Source organism: Crinia signifera, chromosome 3, assembly GCF_055691185.1.
Source record: "Crinia signifera chromosome 3, ASM5569118v1, whole genome shotgun sequence".
Classification (NCBI taxonomy): domain Eukaryota; kingdom Metazoa; phylum Chordata; class Amphibia; order Anura; family Myobatrachidae; genus Crinia; species Crinia signifera.
Genome location: NC_139219.1, coordinates 152,432,473 through 152,455,333, shown reverse-complemented (window position 1 = coordinate 152,455,333; position 22,861 = coordinate 152,432,473). Strand labels below are relative to the sequence as shown.

The 22,861-nt window shown below is 44.9% G+C and overlaps 1 protein-coding gene across 1 annotated transcript in view; it reads left to right on the top strand.

The window, feature by feature from the left end:
• Positions 1-22,861, top strand: part of C3H6orf58 (chromosome 3 C6orf58 homolog) — a 35,474-nt gene that overhangs the window by 6,440 nt on the left and 6,173 nt on the right. The window contains exons 3-5 of the mRNA XM_083174684.1: positions 5,104-5,288; positions 7,757-7,890; positions 12,850-13,088. Coding sequence (XP_083030810.1) covers positions 5,104-5,288; positions 7,757-7,890; positions 12,850-13,088 — 558 coding nt within the window. The remainder of the gene's footprint in view (positions 1-5,103; positions 5,289-7,756; positions 7,891-12,849; positions 13,089-22,861) is intronic.

The following is a 22,861-nucleotide window of genomic DNA, read 5'->3' as shown; positions in this document are numbered from 1 at the left end:
GAACAGTCCTGAATCGGCCCATGTGTTTCTTTACCTTTAACGTTAATACAGGTTATCAGAAATGACTTATACTGTATAGAGGTGGTTTGACATTTCCTAGGAAACATTACAAAGAATACTATTTCTTCTGATGGTAATTTTGCTGTATTGCAAACAGCTGTACTGTGTCATAAAGCACTGATAACATTATAAATCATTGGACAATTATTCAGATACTGTATTATTGTAATTAATTAGAACAGAGTAACGGATAAACATGCATTTATCATGTTGTGTCAGGCAAACTGTCTGGACTGTATAAATGTGTAATTGCGAAGTGTGTAAACACTTGTAGGTGACTTAAACTGAACTTTACAGTACTGCAATTTTTAAAGAGTATAGATAACTTTTTAGTCTTAGGGGGATATTAAATCCTGGCCTCTATTTTCACCTGCGGAAAAAGCGGCACTCGATTACTCATTGCTGCCATTACTGATGAAAAACGCCTGTGAATTTGACAATCTGGGGCCGTTTTCGACAAAACAGATCCGGTTTTAAAGTGGGATCTGTTTTGTCGCAAATGGAAGCGGATTGTCGAATTCGTGCCCATTTTTCATAAATCCATGGCCGTTTTTGCCAATCCACGGAGATTCCGACACTCGACAGCTGGAATTCAATGTTACAATTTAACAGAATGCAAACCGGTCCGCCACCTATTCTATTCTCCCTCTATGGGGGTCGTGGACCCCCATGAGGGAAAATAGCGGGTGGCCATCGGGCACCTGTCTGTCTGCGTTTTCACAGTTGGGATCCCGAAGTCGGGTATATGATTGTCGGGATCCCCACAGTCGGGACCGTGTCCGGCACCCGGAAAAGTGACTTCTCCGTATGGACTGTAGTGTACTATTGTACAGTAACACCAGCTACAGTTAAGAGGCAGCAGTGATGTAATTTAAGGGCTGGCTCCCAGGTGTTGGTAACTGAAGTGTTAAAGAGATTGGGAATCAAAAACAAAGCAAAAAAAAATGTTTTTATGTAGGTCTGTGGGCGGCCTACTTAGTGTTGTTCCCCACATAGCTGGGTATTACACTACATTGCCCTGCATATACTGTAGCGTTCATTTTGTAAACAGTGCCTGATAAACCACAAGCTAATTAGGCTGCAGTCTAGGCTTTAATTACTTAAGGAATTCTGTTAAAACATACAGGGGTTAAAGTGATTGTGTGTGGGGGAGGGAGACGAGGTGGAACTGAGTTCCACCACCTTTAATGGTGAGGTAAAACTAACTGAACCTCCACCTTGGCCCTGCACAGTAATTCTAACAGAAAAGCATTATAGTTTACAGGGGGTTGCCGAAATCCCTACAGCTGGTCCTGGCACTGCCTAATGGGGGGAGTGGAGGGGGGGGGGGGCATTAGGTGGTAGAAGGAAATTGAGTTTCCCCACTTCTCCAGGACCACTTTAAACCCTGCCAAAATTAATTGTATTTCAACTCTGCAGCTGAATTACGGTGGGTTGAAAAGAACAAAACTGCAAGTTTGAAATTCCAAAAGTGCAGAAAAGTTTTGGGTCCATAACAGTAACTTGTGTGGTTTGAGATATAACTCAAACCACACAATCTGCTTTTTGTCAATTATTGAAATAGAAGATTAATAAATGACAAACTTTCTATGGCAGTATATATACACAGGAGAGCCTTCACTGCAGGAAATGTTGATACAGTATTTCATTCCTTCAAATTAAGATGCACAGCCTAAGGAAATATGCGTGCCTACACTGCTGTTATTCATTATACCTGCCACTAGATAATTCATTATTTATTCACATCATTTGTTTTTCAAGTACTTAATACGTTTCCTAATTTTGAGTGAAGATTTTTAATGCATACTAGGATGCTTTTGGTATTTTATGACAGCCACTAGGATGTCCACTGTATAGTAAAACAGTATATACAGATGGAGCATTAATCAACTACCCTACTCTGGATCGCCACAGTGAGTCATGGCTCACCAAGGCTTATTGTTCTCAGCTGCAATACAATACTTAGAACAATACAGCAGGGGATTAGCATAGGATTAAATCCAGCAGCTCTGGCTCTCTTAATCCGGCGGGATCCCGGGATTAATCCCCAAAATGTCCAAGATTTCAATCCCGGGATTGGACTATTCAATTTTTTGGGGATTGTGCAGTCTATTGCCGGGCAGCGTCTGAGCGTCTGCAGCGCGCTGTAGGTGCGCAGAAATCTTTTGGGGGCGTGGCCTAATTTTGGGGTGAGGCCTATACTTGCGGCTCTCCCACGAGGCCACGCCCCCATTTTGACGCTATGGGGGCATGACCCAGAGGCTCTGTGAGCCTCTAGCCATGCCCCCAGCCCCCTGGCTGCGGGAATAGACGCTGTGCGCATGCGCACAGCGTTTATTCCCCGCTGCTTAGCAGCTGAAAGGGGGGACTCCCAACAGCCCCCCCTCACCGCGGGACACTGCCGGCCATGGGAGGGACAGCGGGACAGACCCTGATAATCGGGACTGTCCCGCTAAAATCTGGACTGTTGGGAGGTATGTCAGAGTAATCCTAGAATTGAGCATTTTTCAATCCTGGTTCCCTGGATTGGCATCCCTACTCTGCATGCTATACTGTACATCTGTGTCTGGGACAGTCACTGTATTATATGTTTCCCTAAAATGTCTAGTGTTGTCCTGACTGCAATCATAAGCATTTTTAATGGGAATGGTGGGCCCTGAACACTGCTGACATCTTCTGAGTGTAAATAATAGCCGGCCTCTGGCATTATAACATTATTGGTTTGAGCACAGCAGTGCAAATAAAAAGCTCTGGTTCTGTGTTTACAGTCATAATGAAATTATTATAACAATACCACTGAATAGCCTATTCCATTAGCCACTGTGTCACAATTGAAAAACCACAATATCCAAAGTGAATACCTCAATAATATTTCCATAATCAGTGCTGATGGTATAATAATATAATTGTAAATTGTGTCAGTTGTTCCCCACACTTCTTAACTGTAACTTGGGTAGCACCACTGATACTGTTATTTAATTTCATTAGATATTATGGTACTTGTTTCCTAGCACGGCCACAACGATCATAATCGCGGTCATCGGGGGTAAAATCGGGGGCATAGTTCCCCATAGAGAACAATGTTAAATGCCTCAATTTACCCGCGATGACCACGATTTCCCATAGGAAACAATGTGAAATGGCTCAATTTACCCAAATTATCATAGGAACAAATGTAGTATCTGGGCTGCCGATTTTTTGATTGTATGCCTTAAGTTAAGGCATACAATCAGATGCGATGCGAGCGATATCGCATCGCATCGCATCGCATCGCATCCGATATCGGATGCGATGACCCGATTTTTCCATAGGAATCAATGTTAAAATGATTCCTATGGAAAAATGGGTCCTTTTCATACCCCTACTATCCAAGTGGGCATGGAGTTGGATATAAACCTGTGGCGAGCGTAGCGAGCCACCGAGCCCGAAGCGTGGCGAGCGAAGCGAGCCCCGCGAGGGGACGGTATTCGTCCCCTCGCGGGGCTCGCTTCGCTCGCCACGCTTCGGGCTCGGTGGCTCGCTACGCTCGCCACAGGTTTATATCCAACTCCATGCCCACTTGGATAGTAGGGGTATGAAAAGGACCCATTTTTCCCATTGAATTCCATGTTAAAATGGACTCAGTCCATTTTAACATTGATTCCTATGGAAAAATCGGGTCATCGCATCGCATCGCATCGCATCGCATCGAATCGCATGGTCGCATGCGATGCGATGCGATCTCCCGATCCGACCCGATTTAGAAATCGGCAGCCCAGATACTACATAAGTACCACAATGGTAAATGGGCCAAAAACACGCCTGAACATTGAAATGTCCCCCCAAAAGTAGTTTACGCCACCACGTGATCAACGTGAACCCAAAGGGTGGCGAGCGTAGCGAGCCCGCGAGGGGCGGCGGTACGCGTCCTCCGACCTTTTCATACCCCTACTATCCACTAGGGCGTGGAGTGAGAATAGAATAGTGTGGCGAGCGTAGCGAGCCACCGAGCCCGAAGCGTGGCGAGCGCAGCAAGCCCCGCGAGGGGACGCGGATACCTGTGAAGGCTGCGAAGGGACGCGTTTGCCTGTGAAGGTATCCGCGTCCCCTCGCGGGGCTCGCTGCGCTCGCCACCAGTGTTCCCTCTAAGCTGTGCGCATGTGCGCGCGCACACAACTTGCCGAGTGTGCGCACAGACATTTCAACAGAGCGCACAAAGCAGCAATGGTCCCCTTTTTGCAGTTGTGGACTCAATGTGTGTTTCACCCATTAACTACATTGTCTGCTGTGTTTTGAATGTTTAATATCATTTTGAAATAAAGTTGACACAAATGCTGAACGTCGTTTTCCAGTTCTATATATAAGCAACGCACAAAAATATAAATTTCCTTCCAAAGTTGCACAGCCAATATTTTTTGCCGCACAGAGCCTTTGTAAAATTAGAGGGAACATTGCTCGCCACACTTCGGGCTCGGTGGCTCGCTGCGCTCGCCACACTATTCTATTCTCACTCCACGCCCTAGTGGATAGTGGGGGTATGAAATGGTCGGAGGACGTGTACCGCCGCCCCTCGCGGACTCGCTGCGCTCGCCACGCTTCGGGTTCACGTTCATCGCGGGGTGGCGTGAACTACTTTTGGGGGGACATTTCACTGGTCAGGGGGGTTTTTTGGGCTTTCTGGCCCATTTACCATTCTTCCCTATGATGATTTGGGAAAATTGACCCATTTAACATTGTTTCCTATGGGAAATCGGGGTCATCGCGGGTAAATTGAGGCATTTAACATTGTTCCCTATGGGGAAATCGCGGCCATCGCGGGTGGACCATTTAAGCATTTTTAGGCGCACACGACGCGACCGACCCGATTTTTCACTGTTTTCAATGCATTTCAATGGAAAAATCGGGGGCATCGCGTCGGTCGCGTCGCAGGCCACTAAAATTACCCCCGATGGCCAAGATTTGTGGCCGTGCTAGGAAACAAGTACCGATATTATTTATTTATATCATAATACTCTGTATGTAGAGCGCTGCAGTACGTAATATGTTTTATTTACTCACTTTCAGGTATGAATTATTACTTGGCTGTCATTCCATTTCTTGGCGCGCTTGATGCAGGATTATTTGAAAGTTTTCCATATGAAGTAGACATTTCCCCTCCAGAAGAATTTGAATTTGACTTTTGCTATAATATTGCAGGATGCCGCCTAACATCTCCTCATGCAATGAATGGATGGATGGCTTTTTTTGAGGTAATAATGATTCTCATACTTTAAGAAAAAAACATTAATATACATACAGGTATCAAATCAATGTATTTTTTTAATGCTCAATAATAATTGTCTTATCTTTTACGGTGGTTATACATATCACTCTACGGACCAAATTCAATTAGCAGCGGTTACTTACCATCAGTTAATTCATATCCTGGCGCTATTCAGCTGTAGGCCATGATCAGCCAGCAGGCTGCAGTTAATGCGGATTTCTGTTAGAACCAAAATCTTTGTTAACTGCCATGATCCTGGGTTCCACAAACCTGTTAACCCCTAGCTCCGGAAACTGATCCCTGATTGTATGGGTTAAGGTATGAGGTGAAGGGGCTGTAACTGGATAGCCCCAGGCATTAAAGTCCAAGGCTACCACCTATCTTCTGTTGTGGTAAATGTTTCCTACAAAATCTTTTTCCTACAGACGCCTCCTTCTGCATTAGCAGTTTAATTGTACTGAATTGCACAGCTGCTTCCCTGAGGCTGTGCACTACTGTACTTGGAATCTGGCTCTAAATATACTGTACATGAAAAAATAACATAGGGGGTTATTTAGACCTGATCACTGGGCTGCTAATTGGCAGAGCACTTTGGTCAGGTAATCGCCGCCTAGCTAGAGTGAAATCCCACCCTGTGCAAGCCTGCAAAAAGTGTGCACGGTTTACAAAATTTACAAACATTGTCAATTAGCAGCAAATCCAAATGCAAGAAGCTCAACATCAAAGGGTTTTTCTAATGTGTAGCCCAGGACTTACCCGGCGGCTGTCACGAACCGCAGATCCCACCATCGGAAGCATCCCTCATTACCATCTCGATGGTCTGTACTGCGTGAGAGGCCTGTCATCCGCATGGCTTCTGATGTGTGGCGTGATGTCCCCTGTGTCCCCACGGCCCGTTGCCATGGTTCCCTGCCAAGCGCACGCCGTTCCCGGGCAGCATGGGTGCCGCCATGACACTCTCAGGTCAGCTGATTCCCCAGACCAATCCCCGCTGTCCATCCACGTCACCTCTGACCCACACACCTGTACCTGGATCAAGGTGTGTGCTCCTTTCCCCAGCATTGATTGGTGCTGCAGCCGGCAGCCAATCACAGACAAGCAAGGGGGATAAAGCCGGTCTGCGGCCTTCCTTCCTTGTCTTGAACAATTGCTTACCTGCTCTCAGTATTCTCCTGTGACAGAGAAGTTCCCAAGACTCTGAGATCTCCAGGCTCCCCTGTGTTTCTCTCCAGCGTTATCTGCACCCGCTATAGCTACCTGGGTTATCCATCTCCAGAAGACTCCTGCCTTTCCACCTCTGCAGTCGAGTACAGGTGCCTCGCCATTACCACCATTGGCTTCCAAGCCTTTCAGCGACATTCTCCATCTTGTCCTGAACTAACAACTGGCTCCGTCGACACCAGCGTCGACATTCAGCTGTTGTGCTCTATAGGGACTTTACCAACTATGTCCTATTGCTCCAGCATATACCTGAGCCACCCACCAGCCGTCGGCACCATTGTCGGCACCACAGTCTACCTCAGTTGTCGACATCCTGTGCAATCCTCCGCAGTTTCCAGATTGCCTTTCCTTCTGCATTATTACCTCCAGTATCATCTCCCTTGCCTGCGTCCAGAGGACCAGGGCAGGGGGCCGCGACCTGCCTGTCAGACGCAGCTAAGTCCAAAGTTCCTTGCGGGGCTCCCTGGTGAATACCGCTGGCAGGTTAGACTCCGCGCCCCTGTTCCTGGTTTCCGTCAACTCTCTGGTTCGCTGTGCCCTGATCTCCCCGTGTATGTCCTACATCAAACCTTCTGCCTTTGGCTCTCCAGCGCCCTCCACTGGTCCTCCACGGTCACAGCCGGGAACACAGAACCCGCCTGCGCTGACAGCGGCTACTACAGAAACAGGCTGATCAGGGCCGGAGCTGAAGTCACATTACTTCCTTTCAAATGCCAGGGCATGCATGCATTTTCCCTGACACTCCCAGCAAATGTCAGATTACCACCCCCAATTGCTGGCTTCATGTCAGTCAACTTGTGCATGGCCAAAGTAATTGGTTTATTGAAGGTTGGCCTCACTCATGCTTACTACGAGCCATACACATAAAAAGTCATTCAACTAATGCCCGACTTGGGAAATTGTAGTCGTGCGATCAGGTCTGAATAACCCCCATAATCACATATTTAGTTTATAGTTAAAGGAGGAACAGGAGGACTCAGGTTCTCTACTTGCTGGTTGCATGGCAACAAATTAGCTATTTTGGATATCCCAAGAAGCGTTTTTGTCTAGCAAATGCCACCTATATAATCTGATTAACCTGCAGGAATAACTTATATACCATAGTAGTAGAGTAGAGAATTAATTAATGGTTTCATTCTGTTGCATATATTTTGTAGCTTTTTAATCAGTAATGTTGCTTTCCTTACACTAAAAACAATGGCACACATTTTCGTCTTATATTCTTTTATACAGTATATAAAAACATCAAATCAAATATCTAACAACTCACTGCCACCATTATCCAAAGAAGAAGATGGGTTCTTATCCTATATGTGGAGGGCTCATGTTGAGTCTATTAATGTTGCATTGCCACGATGTTCAAAAAGGTAACATAGAGCAAACTTACTTCATAAGCAGCATATAACCAAGACAATTATTGCCATTAGTCATTCTTTGTAATTTCTTAACATAAATCAATTAGTACAGTACTTTAGGGGTGATACTGTATATCAAACCTTAAAGAGCGATAATGTGCATAGCAAATAGAGATGTGCCGGTCCAGATTTACCCAGATTTACCCGGATCTCAAAACAAGATCTTATTGGCTTAGAGTAACAAACTTAGTCCACTTGCACTTAAAGGAATGTTCCACAATGATCTCCACTCTTTCTCTCCAAACCAAATGGCTCGAATATGTAAAAATAAAGGAGAATACACAATTGTAGTATAATAAAAACACTGAAGACAAAATCTCCTCCAAACGTGCAGGGGGACTATTAGAAGATAGTGCTCCCAAAGTTCCCGAATGATCCAAGGGTCACTCAATTATAGGTCACCACACTCCAGTGAGTATGAACAGGTGCTTACATGTATGCTAACATGAATAGGTTTAGGACAACTTGCATAAAGGTATCTTTATAGGATATGGAATCTCACAAGCTTCTTCCCAATAAAAAAGTTTTATTCCGATAAAAACACGGTGTGGGCCACAATCCTTCACAGCAGAAATAACCACACTAATTGGAACCTGGGTAACATGTGGGTGATACTGTACTGTATGCAAAGTGATCCCGCACCATTGGACAGTAAAAATAGACACTGGTTGCGACGCGTTTCAGCACACTGAGGTGCCTTTATCAAGTATAGTGTCTAAATGTAAATAAAATATTATTATAAAATATGATAGTGCTATCATCCATATAATGTATGGCACATCCACTAATCCAAAAAACATACATACCAGCAGCAGATCTTTCTGAGCATTCAATTCGGTGGGGGACTGTTTCCACAGCTCCCACCACGTGCAAACAGAAAAGCCAGCAGAACACTTCTGTTTGCGTTCCACTGCTATAAAGCCGCCGGACCGGAAGTGCGTACCCGCGTCACTTCCGCCTCATACGGCTTCCTATTGCTTCTATATGTGTCTATGCTATTATGCTCCGGGAATGTATTGCGGCAGCCATATTTACTCAGGGTAGTTATGCCCTGTTCCTGCATTTGTATAAAGGAGATGTTTGCGATATCCCTATAGATTTCCTTTATGTATTTCACTATTATTCCTTTATTTGCAGGTTAGTTGGCAGCTGAAATAAGTGATATTAAATAACGTTTAACGCTATATATATAAAAAATAGCGGTGGCCATCTTTGATAAGGGTAATAGTGCCCTGATCTTTAAATCTATAATAAATGAATTACATTATGATTAAGAATTCCACTAGATAGTACTTCAACATTGGTATTAGAGCTATGTGGCTATATGTGTGTTATATATAATGAACATTTGGCTTTAACTAATTCTAGATAGGGGCAATCATGCCCTGTTCGTGTATTCAGCAAACCAGATTGCAAATAGGAAGTAATATTCTAAATGGTATTTATGGATGCCTAATGAAACCTAATGTGGATACCCAATATTGTTACCTGAGTACCATCTAGTTTACATATCCAAAGAAATAAATAAAAAACATATAACCATAAACACAATAAAATTCATATACAATAAAAAATGACAAACATTAGAATGTATACACAAAAATATGAAAAATATAAAATATATATATATAAAAGTAATAACATTACAGAAATAACATTACAGAAACCACTTCAACTCAAAATCAACGTTGAGCCCAGTAGGTACCAAAGTTTTGAGATAAAAAATATATCTCATTTCAGTCTGGGCCAACCTTATATCTCTATTTCTGGTTCTCCAGTTTTCACGTACCCATGCTATTGCACAAAACATTTTGATACCCACTGATTTGCACTGATGCTTATCCTTAAAATGTGAAGAAAAAGGATGATTAATATTGCCATTTGTGATGTTACGCACATGCTCTGCCCACCTAATTTTGACTTGACGCTTGGTTTTGCCAATATAGGCAAGATCGCATGTACATACTATGGCATATATTACATAGTTGGTATGGCAGGTGATAAAATCTTTGATTTCCACCACATTGCCATTTATTTCAAACTTGGTCAGTTTAGTTTCATACAGTACAATATCACCCACATGTTACCCGGGTTCCAACTAGTGTGGTTATTTCTGCTGTGAAGGATTATGGCCCACACCGTGTTTTTATCGGAATAAAACTTTTCTATTGGGAAGAAGCTTGTGAGATTCCATATCCTAAAAAGATACCTTTATGCGAGTTATCCTAAACCTATTCATGTAAGCATACATGGAAGCACCTGTTCATACTCACTGGAGTGTGGTGACCTATAATTGAGTGACCCTTGGATCATTCGGGAACACTATCTTCTAATAGTCCCCCTGCACGTTTGGAGGAGATTTTGTCTTCAGTGTTTTTATTATACTACAATTGTGTATTCTCCTTTCTTTTTACATTCGAGCCATTTGGTTTGGAGAGAAAGAGTGGAGATCATTGTGGAACATTCCTTTAAGCGCAAGTGGACTAAGTTTGTTACTCTATGGTATATGTGGATGGTCCGGTGACCATCATTTTAGTCTTTTGCTGAATTAAGTATACAGCGCCAGTGGTGAAATTATCTTTTACTTGTTACATTGTAAGATCTTATTGGCTATCCGGCTGTCTCATGTTATGGAGTCAAAACATGTGACAGCTCATAACCAATAAGATCCCATTTTGAGAACCGAGTAAATCCAGATCTGCACATCTCTAATAGCAACCAATCAGATTATGTCATTTTATAGACTATCCTAGATAAAGGAGAGGAGAGATAGACTTTATGCTAGGAAAAAAGCAGGGGCCATATTCAAGTGTGACACCAAGGCTGAGGGTTTAGGATACTTATTATATTGTGGTGTTATTGGCAATGAAGTATAGTTCTAGAGGGTTGGTGTCTTAAAACAGTTTTGAGACTTAGGTGTTAACCCCGAAGGGTGCGAGTTGCCGTTCAGGTGCCGTCTTCACACTGAAAACGGCACCCGAATTAACCCTAACTCACACCCTTCGCGGGCCCAAATTCACAGAAATTTGCTGGCACCCCTATGGAATTCACTGAAATTTGCTTGCACCCCTATGGAGCCGTAAAGTGTGCCGGGAGTTGTGTTGATTCGCACTCGGCGAGTCATACGCACCCTTCAGGGTTAATAGGGTGGACCCCATTGAAGGAATGGTTCAATATGTATCTATTGAATCAAACTCTTGTTTGTCTTGCCGGATGTCAATAAAGATTGTTAAAAAAAAAAAAAAAAAAGACTAGAAACTTCACTCCGGGAGATAGGGCTATCAAGGTGCAAAGGTTCTAAGCTGTTACCACCAAGTGAGTGATGTAATGTTCACTCTCCGCGGTGAGCCTATTTTTAGTAAGATTTGTATGGATTTGGGCAGTACACATGGTGTAATGGTTAGCATTACTGCCTCACAGCACTGAGGTCATGGGTTCGATTCCCACCTCTAACTGTTCAGAGTTTGTATATTCTCCCCGTACTTGCGTGGGTTTCCTCCGGGTACTCTGGTTTCCTCCCACAATCCAAAAATATACTGGTAGGCTAATTGGCTCCCAACAAAAAATAACCCTAGAATGTCTGTGTGTGTGTGTGTGTATATGTGGTAGGGAATATAGATTGTAAACTCCACTGGGGCAGGGACTGATGTGAATGTTCAAATATTCTCTGTAAAGTGCTGCGGAATATGTGTGCGCTGTATAAGAAACTGTTAATAAATAAATAAAATAGTGGTCGAGTCCTGCTTTGCAGCAGCAGCAGTCTAGGCAGAAGTGGCCCTATCTCCATGCTAAGTGGAGTCTTAGTAAATTGGCCCCTCAAATTACTTAAAATCCAATAGCCCACACCTTAATTACTGACTGTCTGGTTGCCTCCTCTGGGAGGGGCATCCAAGTCAGCACAACAGGGGACATGGCATCATTCTTGATGGATGGTGTTGGGGCATGGATGCACAATCGCATCATCACACAAGGGCGTAACTACCATAGGTGCAGGGGGTGCAGCTGCTATGGGGCCCAGAGCTGAAAGGGGCCCACATTGCCTGTCAAAGTATCATGTGCTGTACACATTTTTCAGCATTAGATGATAAATAGGGGCCCTTAAAAACTTTTGCTATGGGGCACACATGTATCTAGTTATGCCACTGTCATCACAAACCCATCCTCTGATATACAATGCTCAGATTACCGGATTATAAAGCAGGGACAGGGCCATAATCATCCTGTTCTGCACATATTGCATCCAGACTGCCCACTGTGGATGGCTGCAGGAGGGGTGCTGGCAACTTCGGGTGTGTGTGTGCGGTGGATGCTGACTAAGGTAAACTTCCCACTTTGCTAGGCAGCTGGGAGTGCCACACAATTTTCAGGAGCCTTCCGGCCATAACGAGAGGAAGTACATTTGACCCACGCACACTTTTCAGTCTATTTGAGTCACCAAACAATACTCCACACAGATAAGGCTCCTGGGAATCGAACTAATGACATCAGTGCTATGTATCAGGGAACTGTGCTACCATACTGCCCTGAGAATTTACAAATACAGTCATCTTAATGTTTATCATGTTTTTGTGTATCATGGCTTTTCTTAACAATCCAGATAATTAGCAATAGCAATAAAAAATTTTCCACTAAACCTACTTTATGCAAAAATTTGTAAATTAAATTTGTTATACAAAAGGCTCTAAAAATGGGAATTGTTGTTATTATTATTAATTATTATTATACTTATTATAATTTATAGTTTGTGCAATATCAATTTATTTGACAAAACTAAATAAGTTAGACCCACTTTTTTTTTTTTACAAAAAATCTAAAATTATATAATTTAGTAGCTAAAATCACTTTGGCTGTATAATTTTTAAACAATCCAATTACAAGTTACATACAGTATGTTATTGGTATTTTCTCCAGGTTAAGCAACTTGTCAGCACCTGAAAGAAACTTTGGTATAGACTGGGCTACGACAGTTGAATTCATTGCAGCCACCAACTTTCCAACTGATTTTCAGAACACAAATGAGTTTCAGGCTTTCCTCCCGCACAGGATGCTGGTTAATGGTGATGTGGCTCCTTTCATCTCTGACTTCTCTGAACAGGAAAACAGGGTTTTGGCAACATTAGGGTTGCTCAGTAAAGCAAACAGTTTGACAGGTATGCTTAATTTACCTCTATCGTAATGTTGTGTAAAGATTACTGTAATTCATTACTGATTATATCCATCATACTTTGCTGCGCTTCTAGATTGGCCAGTCCGGGGAGGCTGATGTCATCATAGCCCTGCCCTGACACTATTCAATGCCAGTAATCTGGCATTGAATAGCGGATGCGAGGCCATGATTACGCAGTTGCATGTCCACATCCCTGTGTACCACCCACCAGTGGTAAGGATACGCCCAGTGGCGTAACTAGAAATATTGCGCCCCCCTGCAGAATTTTTTTTTGCGCCCCCCCCCCTCATACATTAATTATATTTGTTTTCATACATAATACTTCCTGTCCCCCATCTCTATCATCACTCCTATGACCCATAACACCTATGCCTCCTGTCCCTCCCATCACAGTTATCCCTTATCTGCCTGTTCCCCCACTAAACAGGCAGTACAGAGAAGTTCAGACCTGGCAGGCTTCAGGAGCAGCTCTGGACACAGCGAAGTTCCTGTAAGTCATTTCTTTCAGCTCATTTTCTGACTGTGGCAGCCTTTATAATCAATCTAAAGCCACTGTAATATGCTTTACTGTGAGGATTTGGGTTGATTGTAAAGCCTGCCACAGTCTGTATAAATCAAGTGAAGTGTGTCAGGGACAGGACGGAGGAGAGGGAGATCGTAATGTATGAAGCTGGCCACACTGCTGTCAGAGTGTCACAGACGGGTGCAGGCTGCAGCAGCCGGGCACCACACCTCATCTCAGCACTTTGCATACCTTGCTGAGCCGCCAAAACTCAGCCCCCGGCATTCTCCTCCTGCCTCCAGCTCCTGCATTCACAGGTACTGTGCGGTGACACTGCACCCACATATTGCTGGCTCCCCCCCGCAGTGGCTTGGGCTGCTGAGCCAGTGAGTCTGACAGCATGCAATCATGAGAAAGCAAGTCTAATAGAGAAATGAAAACAAAATAAACCTTGCTCAAATTAGCAAATTGTTCTGCTATTGCTATGTATTTGTTTTTATACTAGATGATAAACAAGAGTGATTATCAGAATATATTGGGAGACTTTACACTAAACAGTTTGAAAACCCAGTGGGACTGCAGCATTTTCCCAGCAGGTTTGATTCTTAAACAAAAATGAAAACTTAAAGTACAGTAGGGAAAAATATCCAAAAAATAAATTTTAGAATCCCCCACTAGAACTAAAGGAAAAAACATATATTCTAAAATTACTCTGGGTAGTATTGCATAGATGAAAGAACACATATGGAATTGAGTTGCCCCCTCCCTCCTAAATAAATTGTATCTATGACTTGAAGCCTAGGCAAGTAGTGGGGAAGTTGTTGAAATAAAAAGCATTGTTTCCCCCAATTATTCCATTAGTTGGCAATAGGCGTCACTAGCAGGTAAGAGATACAATGTGCATTCCCCATGCCAAAGTGCCAATTCGCCAAGAGCTGGCTGGTGTGGACTTGTAGTGTAAACTTAAATACAATATTATTCTCTACTGGCACACTAAATATGTCAGCTATTCCTGTCATGCCCAATTTAAATTGCTGAGGGAATACTTGAACTTAAGAAAAACAGGTGCTTGCATGCCCTTGCATCAAAGGTTCCAGTGGTTCAAAGTAGAACACCTGCAAAAATAATAAAAAATTACAGAACCCACTGTGAAAAAAATCTGTCCAGGGTTTGTTCTTCTTAGTAGGAGGGGCAATTTTATTTGTGGGTACAGTTCCTAAGGGATTTTTGGCCAGGTGCTGACTGGCCTAGTGTCACGGCCTCCCGGACCGCGGTGGTCACTTACCGGGTCCGGGGGCGCCTCTGGTGCGGGTGGCTGCTTCCTGGGCGGCGGGTGCTGGCTGCACGCAGTCCCCTCCGGCAGCAGAGATCTCTCTGCAGCGCCGAGAGGGACAAACAGCGTGTACTTCCTGGAAGCCGGGCGCGCGCTCACTAGGGGCGCGCGCGCCGCGTTCATGTGTAATTAAAGGCACAGGCAGGATATTGGTGGGGGTGCCTGCAGGGATAAAAGGAAGTCCCTGACAGGTAAACCCCGCCAGAGTATAGGTTCACTTCACCTACTCCAGCATTCCATACTGTTTCTGATCCTAAGTGTTACTGACCCATGCTATTCCTGACTACTCTTACGTTTAACCCCTGTGTACCCATCCTCGTGACTCATAGTGTACTGACCCGGCTTGATCCTTGACCTCCCGTTTGCCTGAGCCTTGATACCGTACTTACCGATTGTTACCGACCCGGCTTGCCTTGACCATTCTTCGCTATATCCCTTGTACTGCATTGTCCATCTGGTTCTGACCCGGCTAAGACGACCACGTCCATATCCACCGAGCACTTCCACTCAGAAGGGAAACCTATCCAGGGGACCGCGACCGACGTGTCGGGAGCCGCTGAAGCCCAAATCGCGCTTGGAGGGGTCACTGGCAGAAAACCCCTGGCACGGTTAGACTTCGCGCCCCTGTGATAGGTCTAGCCAATTCCCAAGTGGAAGTGTCGCCAAGTTATTGTGACAGAATACTCTGGCCCAATTGAATATGGAACCGGCAAGTGGCCCGTCTCCTAAGGAGCTCTTGGAGCATCTCCTAGCTAGAGTCGAGAAGCAGGAACAGGACCAGGCACAGATCATGCAGTGTCTTCAAACCCTGATGCAGCGTGTGGAGTCTCCACCTCCTCCGGCACCAGCGCCTCCAGCAGTGGTCCTGGGTGCATCTTCCCTACGTATCCCTAATCCGGCTAAGTTTGACGGTAATCCAAAGGAGTGTCGGCGGTTCCTGAATCAATGTTTGATCCAATTCGAGATTCAAGCAGCATCTTTTCCTTCGGAAAGAACGAAAGTGGCTTATATCATCTCCCTGTTAACAGGTCAAGCTCTGTCCTGGGCTTCCCCACTTTGGGAGAAGAATCACGCCATCGTCAACCGAAGCACCGATTTTATCGCAGAGTTTCGCAGAGTCTTCGACGAACCTGGCCAGGTAACTTCTTCTGCCTCCGCAATCCTGTGCCTGAAGCAAGGATCCTAATCGGTGGGCCAATATACGGTTCAGTTCCGGACCCTAGCCTCCGAGTTAGGGTGGAATGAAGAAGCCTTGATAGCCACCTTCACACAAGGACTGACAGACAGGATCAAGGATGAATTGGCGGCCCGAGAGCCTGCTGCTACCTTGGATGGTTTGATTTCCTTGTGCACTCGGATAGAACTCCGCTACCGAGAGAGGGAGAAAGAGAAGGAGCAGTCCCGGAGGTTTAGTTTCAAATTGGCTCCTCGATTTGTTCCTCCAGAATCTAGCTCCGCTTCTGTTCCGGTTGCGGCAACCAGCCAACAGTCAGAGGAACCCATGCAGATTGGGAAATCCCGTCTTCCATTTGCTGAGAGAGAACGAAGGTTCAAGAATCGCTTGTGCCTTTACTGCGGAAAATCCGGCCACCTTCTCTCCAGTTGCCCCAAACGTCCAGGAAACTACAAGGCCTAACTGACTACAGGGGGGTCAGCCTAGGCACAGTGTCGCATACCCCGTCTCGAGTCTCTGCAGCAGGTTTTACCATCGATATCACCCTTCAAGGTCACAATTCCCACGTTGCTCTCAAGGCTTTTCTGGATTCGGGTGCCGATGGTAATTTTATCACAGCGCAGACAGTCAAGCGCCTGGGAATTCCTTGTCAAGCTCTCCCCAACCCCTTACATATAGTAGGGGTGGATGGGAACAGACTGCCGCTGTCAAGTATATATTCCAGTACCAGACCGGTAGTTATGAAAGTGGGGGTTCTCCATCAAGAGAATATCTCCTTCTTCGTGCTTCCTTCTGCTGAGAGTCCAGTTATTCTGGGATTGCCCTGGTTACAGATGCATTCGCCCATTCTAGACTGGAAGTACCCCCGAATACTAGCTTGGGGGAATAAGTGTCATGGTCGGTGCATTCCCAAGGTGGAGCGTGTAGTTTGTTCCTTGTCTTCTACCAAGGTAGTTTCCGATATCAAGCTTCCAGCTCCCTACCGACCCTTCTTGGACGTCTTTAGTAAAAAGGACGCAGAGAAATTGCCAGTCCATAGAGACTGTGCTATTGATTTAATCCCTGGAAAGTCACCTCTTCGTGGTCGAGTGTTTCCATTGTCCATTGCGGAGTCTCAAGCAGTATCCGAGTATATCAAGGACAACTTAGAACGAGGCTTCATCAGGGAGTCCAAGTCGCCAGCAGGTGCAGGACTATTCTTTGTCAAAAAGAAAGATGGTGGTCTCAGGCCTTGCATCGATTACCGGGGTCTTAATGCCATCACGATAAAGGATCGCTTTCCTCTGCCATTAATTTCTGAACTTTTTGACAGGATCAAAGGAGCACGGGTCTTTACCAAACTAGATCTCCGAGGGGCCTATAACTTGATCCGAATCAGGTCTGGAGACGAATGGAAGACGGCATTTAATACACGAGATGGGCATTTTGAATATCTTGTAATGCCATTTGGTTTAAGTAACGCCCCAGCAGTCTTCCAAAGATTCATGAACTCTATCTTTCAAGACCTATTAAATAGGTTCATGGTTGTCTTATCTGGATGACATATAAATTTTTTCCGAAAATCTTCAAGCACATCGAGGTCATGTTTGTGAGGTGCTGGCTCGCCTTCGCAGGTACCAGTTGTACTGCAAGCTAGAGAAATGTTCTTTTGAACAGCCGGAGATGCCGTTTCTGGGGTACATCGTCACGAGTACGGAGCTACGCATGGATGCGCAAAAATTGTCGGCAATTTCTGATTGGCCCCAACCAGTGGGGTTGAAAGCCATCCAGAGGTTTTTGGGTTTCTGTAATTTCTACCGACAATTTATCAGGAGTTATTCCTCAGTGGTAGCCCCTATAGTCAACCTTACCCGTAAGGGGGAGAATACGAAAGAGTGGTCCTTGGAAGCCAAGCAAGCTTTCGTGTTACTCAAGCAGCTCTTTGTGTCCACTCCTATCCTGACGCCCTGATCCAGATAAACCCTTCTTTCTAGAGGTAGACGCCTCCTCGGTCGGTGTCGGCGCAGTTCTCTCTCAGAGGGATGAGGCCAATAAGTGGTATTCTTGCGGGTTTTTTTCCAAAAAATTTCAACCAGCAGAACGTAACTATGCGGTTGGAGACAAGGAATTGTTGGCTATCAAATTAGCTCTGCAAGAATGGCAGCACGTTCTGGAGGGGGCAAAGTTCCAAGTGACGGTCTGCACAGACCATAGGAATTTGTTGTACCTTAAGACTGCAAATTGCCTCAATTATCGTCAAGCAAGATGGTCATTATTTTTTGATCGTTTTAATCTAGTGCTAACTTATCGACCCGGTGACAAGAATATTAAAGCCGACGCTCTTTCACGAGTTTTTGGTCGCTGCCTGTAACATCTGCGCTCAGCACAAGTCCCCCACACAAGCTTCAGCTGGATTGCTCAATCCTCTTCCAATTCCAGATCGCCCTTGGGAAAATATTTCGATGGATTTCATCTCGGAGCTTCCACCCAGTCACGGCTACAACACTATTTGGGTTGTGGTGGATCATTTTTCCAAGGCGGCTCACTTTATTCCATTAAAGGGTCTTCCATCAGCACCCAAACTAGCGGAGGTGTTCATCAGAGAGATCTTCAAACTCCACGGCTTTCCACAAAGTATTGTTTCTGATAGAGGAGTGCAGTTCACATCCAGGTTTTGGCGATCGTTGTGTTCCGCTTCCAACATTAAGCTTAACTTTTCCTCGGCCTATCATCCCCAAATAATGGTCAAACCGAGAGGGTCAACCAAGATTTGGAAAAATTTCTCAGAGTCTATGTTGGTTGTCTCTACTCCCCTGGGCAGAATTCGCTCATAATAATTTGTTCCACGAGTCTCCATTTTTTATCCTAAATGGGTTCCACCCTAATATTCCCGAATATTTTTCCAAGTCTGCTAGCTCCCTTCCAGCAGTTCAGCATTCAGTCAAAAAATTCTTGGACACTTGGGTAGAAGTAAAAAGGAATCTGGGAAAATCCTCAGAACGCTACAGGCGTTTTGTCAATTTCAAAAGGAGAAGTATTCCTCAATTCAAGCCGGGAGATAGAGTTTGGCTTTCCACCAAGCATCTTCGTCTCAAAGTACCATCTATGAAGCTTGCTCAAAGATACATTGGTCCCTTTAGCATCCTTCAGATAGTCAATCCGGTGGCAGTAAGACTTAAACTTCCGAAGACCTTGAGAATACCCATAGTTTTCCATGTTTCCCTTCTTAAACCGCTCGTTATCAACAAGTTTTCCAACACCAGACAACCTCCTTTGCCCATTTCTGTGGAAGGTCATGAGGAATATGAGATTAAGCAAATCCTGGATTCCAGGGTGTCCAGGGGTGTAGTTCAATTCCTTATTGATTGGAAGGGTTTTGGCCCAGAAGAACGCGCTTGGGTTAGGGCCTTGGAGGTCCATGCCCCACAGTTACTTCGGGACTTCCATCGAAAACATCCCAATAAGCCATTCATAGGGTGTTCGGGGCCCACCCCTAGGGGAGGGGGTAATGTCACGGCCTACCGGACCGCGGTGGTCACTTACCGGGTCCGGGGGCGCCTCTGGTGCGGGCGGCTGCTTCCTGGGCGGCAGGTGCTGGCTGCACGCAGTCCCCTCCGGCAGCAGAGATCTCTCTGCAGCACCGAGAAGGACAAACAGCGTGTACTTCCTGGTAGCCGGGCGCGCGCGCCGCGTTCATGTGTAATTAAAGGCACAGGCAGGATATTGGTGGGGGTGCCTGCAGGGATAAAAGGAAGTCCCTGACAGGTAAACCCCGCCAGAGTATAGGTTCACTTCACCTACTCCAGCGTTCCATACTGTTTCTGATCCTGTAGTGTTACTGACCCGTGCTATTCCTGACTACTCTTACGTTTAACCCCTGTGTACCCATCCTCGTGACTCATAGTGTACTGACCCGGCTTGATTCTTGACCTCCCGTTTGCCTGACCCTTGATACCGTACTTACCGATTGTTACCGACCCGGCTTGCCTTGACCATTCTTCGCTATATCCCTTGTACTGCATTGTCCATCTGGTTCTGACCCGGCTAATACGACCACGTCCATATCCACCGAGCACTTCCACTCAGAAGGGAAACCTATCCAGGGGACCGCGACCGACGTGTCGGGAGCCGCTGAAGCCCAAATCCCGCTTGGAGGGGTCACTGGCAGAAAACCTCCGGCACGGTTAGACTCCGCGCCCCTGTGATAGGTCTAGCCAATTCCCAAGTGGAAGTGTCGCCAAGTTATTGTGACACCTAGGCAGTGATGAAACTAGGGTTTCTGGTGCTCAGAGCAATGAAGTCATTTGGACATAGCAGCCATGATAATGGCCCTGACCATAACCCACTGTGGCTATTGTGATGAGGTGCCCCAGTCACCTAGCAACAGTCAGGACCTGCTGAAGAAGGTGAGCTGCTGCATCTTAACAGGAATGCATTGCTCTCTATCCCCCCCCCCCGGTGTAGTGTTAAACGCATTATTTTTAGAGGGGGGTTTCCAAATGTAATCCAAAATATCCCACTCTGCATCACATTGGAGTAAGTATGGGAGTGTGGGAGAGTAGTAACAGCCCTGAAAATTGGCATTTTTCTACACTGGACACATATGGAATACAGTATTAGAATTTAACAGTACGGATGGGCTATAGTACAGACTGTTTCAAATGTTTAAATAAGATAAGTGGTCAGGGAAAGGTTAAACATATCATAATAAATAAATACACAAACATACTGTAATAGAACTAGTATTGCACTTTGTAAGCTCACATTCTCCCACTTCATGATAAGGCTCCTGTCTCTTCCTCCTGGCAGCTACTCTTTGGTCCATTGCAATGTTTGAGGGCTCAGAACCACACATACAGTAAATGTGGTAGAAGAAGCTGGTACACTAGGCATGTGCAGCAGCTCTACTCTGCCCCTTACACTGCATAATGTGATGGCAGCTCTATAGATCATATTTTATACCAGTGCTATTGTTGTGATTATTTAAAGCACTTGCCAAGAGGAAGGGGGATTCTGGGCAACCAGAACACACCCCCCCCCCCCCCCCTGCGTTTGCCTATGGGGTGAATTTTTGGGCAACTGCATTAGAAAATGTAGCACTGTCTGGAGTTTCCGTGACTCTGCAAACAACAGGGTGCCAATGTACAGCATTGTAGACCCTGGGCAATGAGGCATCTAGACACTCATTCACAGGAACCAATAAATACAATTTTAACACTCCCCTCTTGCTGTCTCTCAACATGCTTCCATACAGTGAATGGCTTTGAGCACTCTGATTGGTGGATAGCACCAGCCATTTAGAATATTAGAATTTACTGTATATACATATTATTTACAGTAGTAGTTATGGTTTCTTGTATCTGTCACTATATGAAATACTTATGCGTTGGTGAAAAATGGTGAACCATACAGCACTACCCTTGCATGTTTAATAAAACAACATAGCTTATGGTGTAGAAATGGTCAAATGGTATTCAAGATTCTTTTGATACCTAAAATGACACAAATAATATCCCCTTTTCCCAATTCAATGGGATTTGAGAGATCGGGGTATATCAACAAAAGAAAATCATTGTGCAGTATCCAAGTAAAACACCAATTTTTATTCTGTAAAGAGAACTCACAATGGTAAATGATATAAAGCATATAATCACATATCCTTATGGCACAACTGCAAACGGCCCCATCCGCTGAGATCCAGGACTCTGTTGTTCTAGAGAGGTTCCAGGCACCGGTACCCTAGTCCTCTTACGTCCGTAAGTAATGGAAGGTCGCCGCTCAGCCAAGAAGGAATGGACAGCATGTACCACACTTAATGCATTTCGAACACCTTGTCCTTCATCAGGACATGATGAAGGACAAGGTTTCTGAAATGCATTAAGTGTGGTATATGCTGTGCATTCCTTCTTGGCTGAGCGGCGACCTCCCATTACTTCCGGTACTTGCGGTTATCAGACATTTGATACGTGGGTCCCAAGGTCTCTGATGTATTGGTGAGTAATATATAGTAACGTCAGTGGTTCATCTTACAAACATAACAGCTCTGTGGCTTAATGAGGCAACCAGTTATATTTCACGCTATTACAGAGACAACTATAGAATCATATTGGCATGCTCATGTCATGGCAGCACTCCGTATCGGACCATTACCACTTCCCTCATGGGGTAAAGTAGGGTCAGTAGCCGATACGTGACACCTCAATTATAGTGTAACCTGTAGGAAAGAGTACATAAATCAAAATGCAGTATATCAAGTAAGTGCGCACGAGTAAGCGGTGCCGCTTACTCGTGCACACTTGCTTATATGAAATACTATTAAGCCCACTCAAAGTAAATGCTTCGTAAGCTATTTATGACTCTTTGTTTGCTCATGTGTGAGAAAGAGATTTCAACAGATGGCAGTGTTTCAGAGACACACAGACACTAGTCATATATATAGATGATGAGGACAAATTTAATAGGGTGCAAAAATGAGAAAGGGAGAGATTTTGGGAGAGTTTTCCCAATTTTTTAAAGTGGCAATCATTTACACTGAAAAAACAGGTTTTGCCCATGTAAATGATTGCCGCTTTAAAAAAATAGGAAAAATCTCGAGCGGCCTCTGGGGGGTCGGTGTAAATGCAGCCTGACTCTTGTATTTGTTCTGTGTGCAGTTTTACCTGTCACATAATTAGGAAATTAGCACTCTTCCTTGTGTGTCAGGCTGCTCACCTGCAGTGACTTTCCTCATTAAGGGGGCTTGTCCATTATAGCTTTTCTTATTGGATA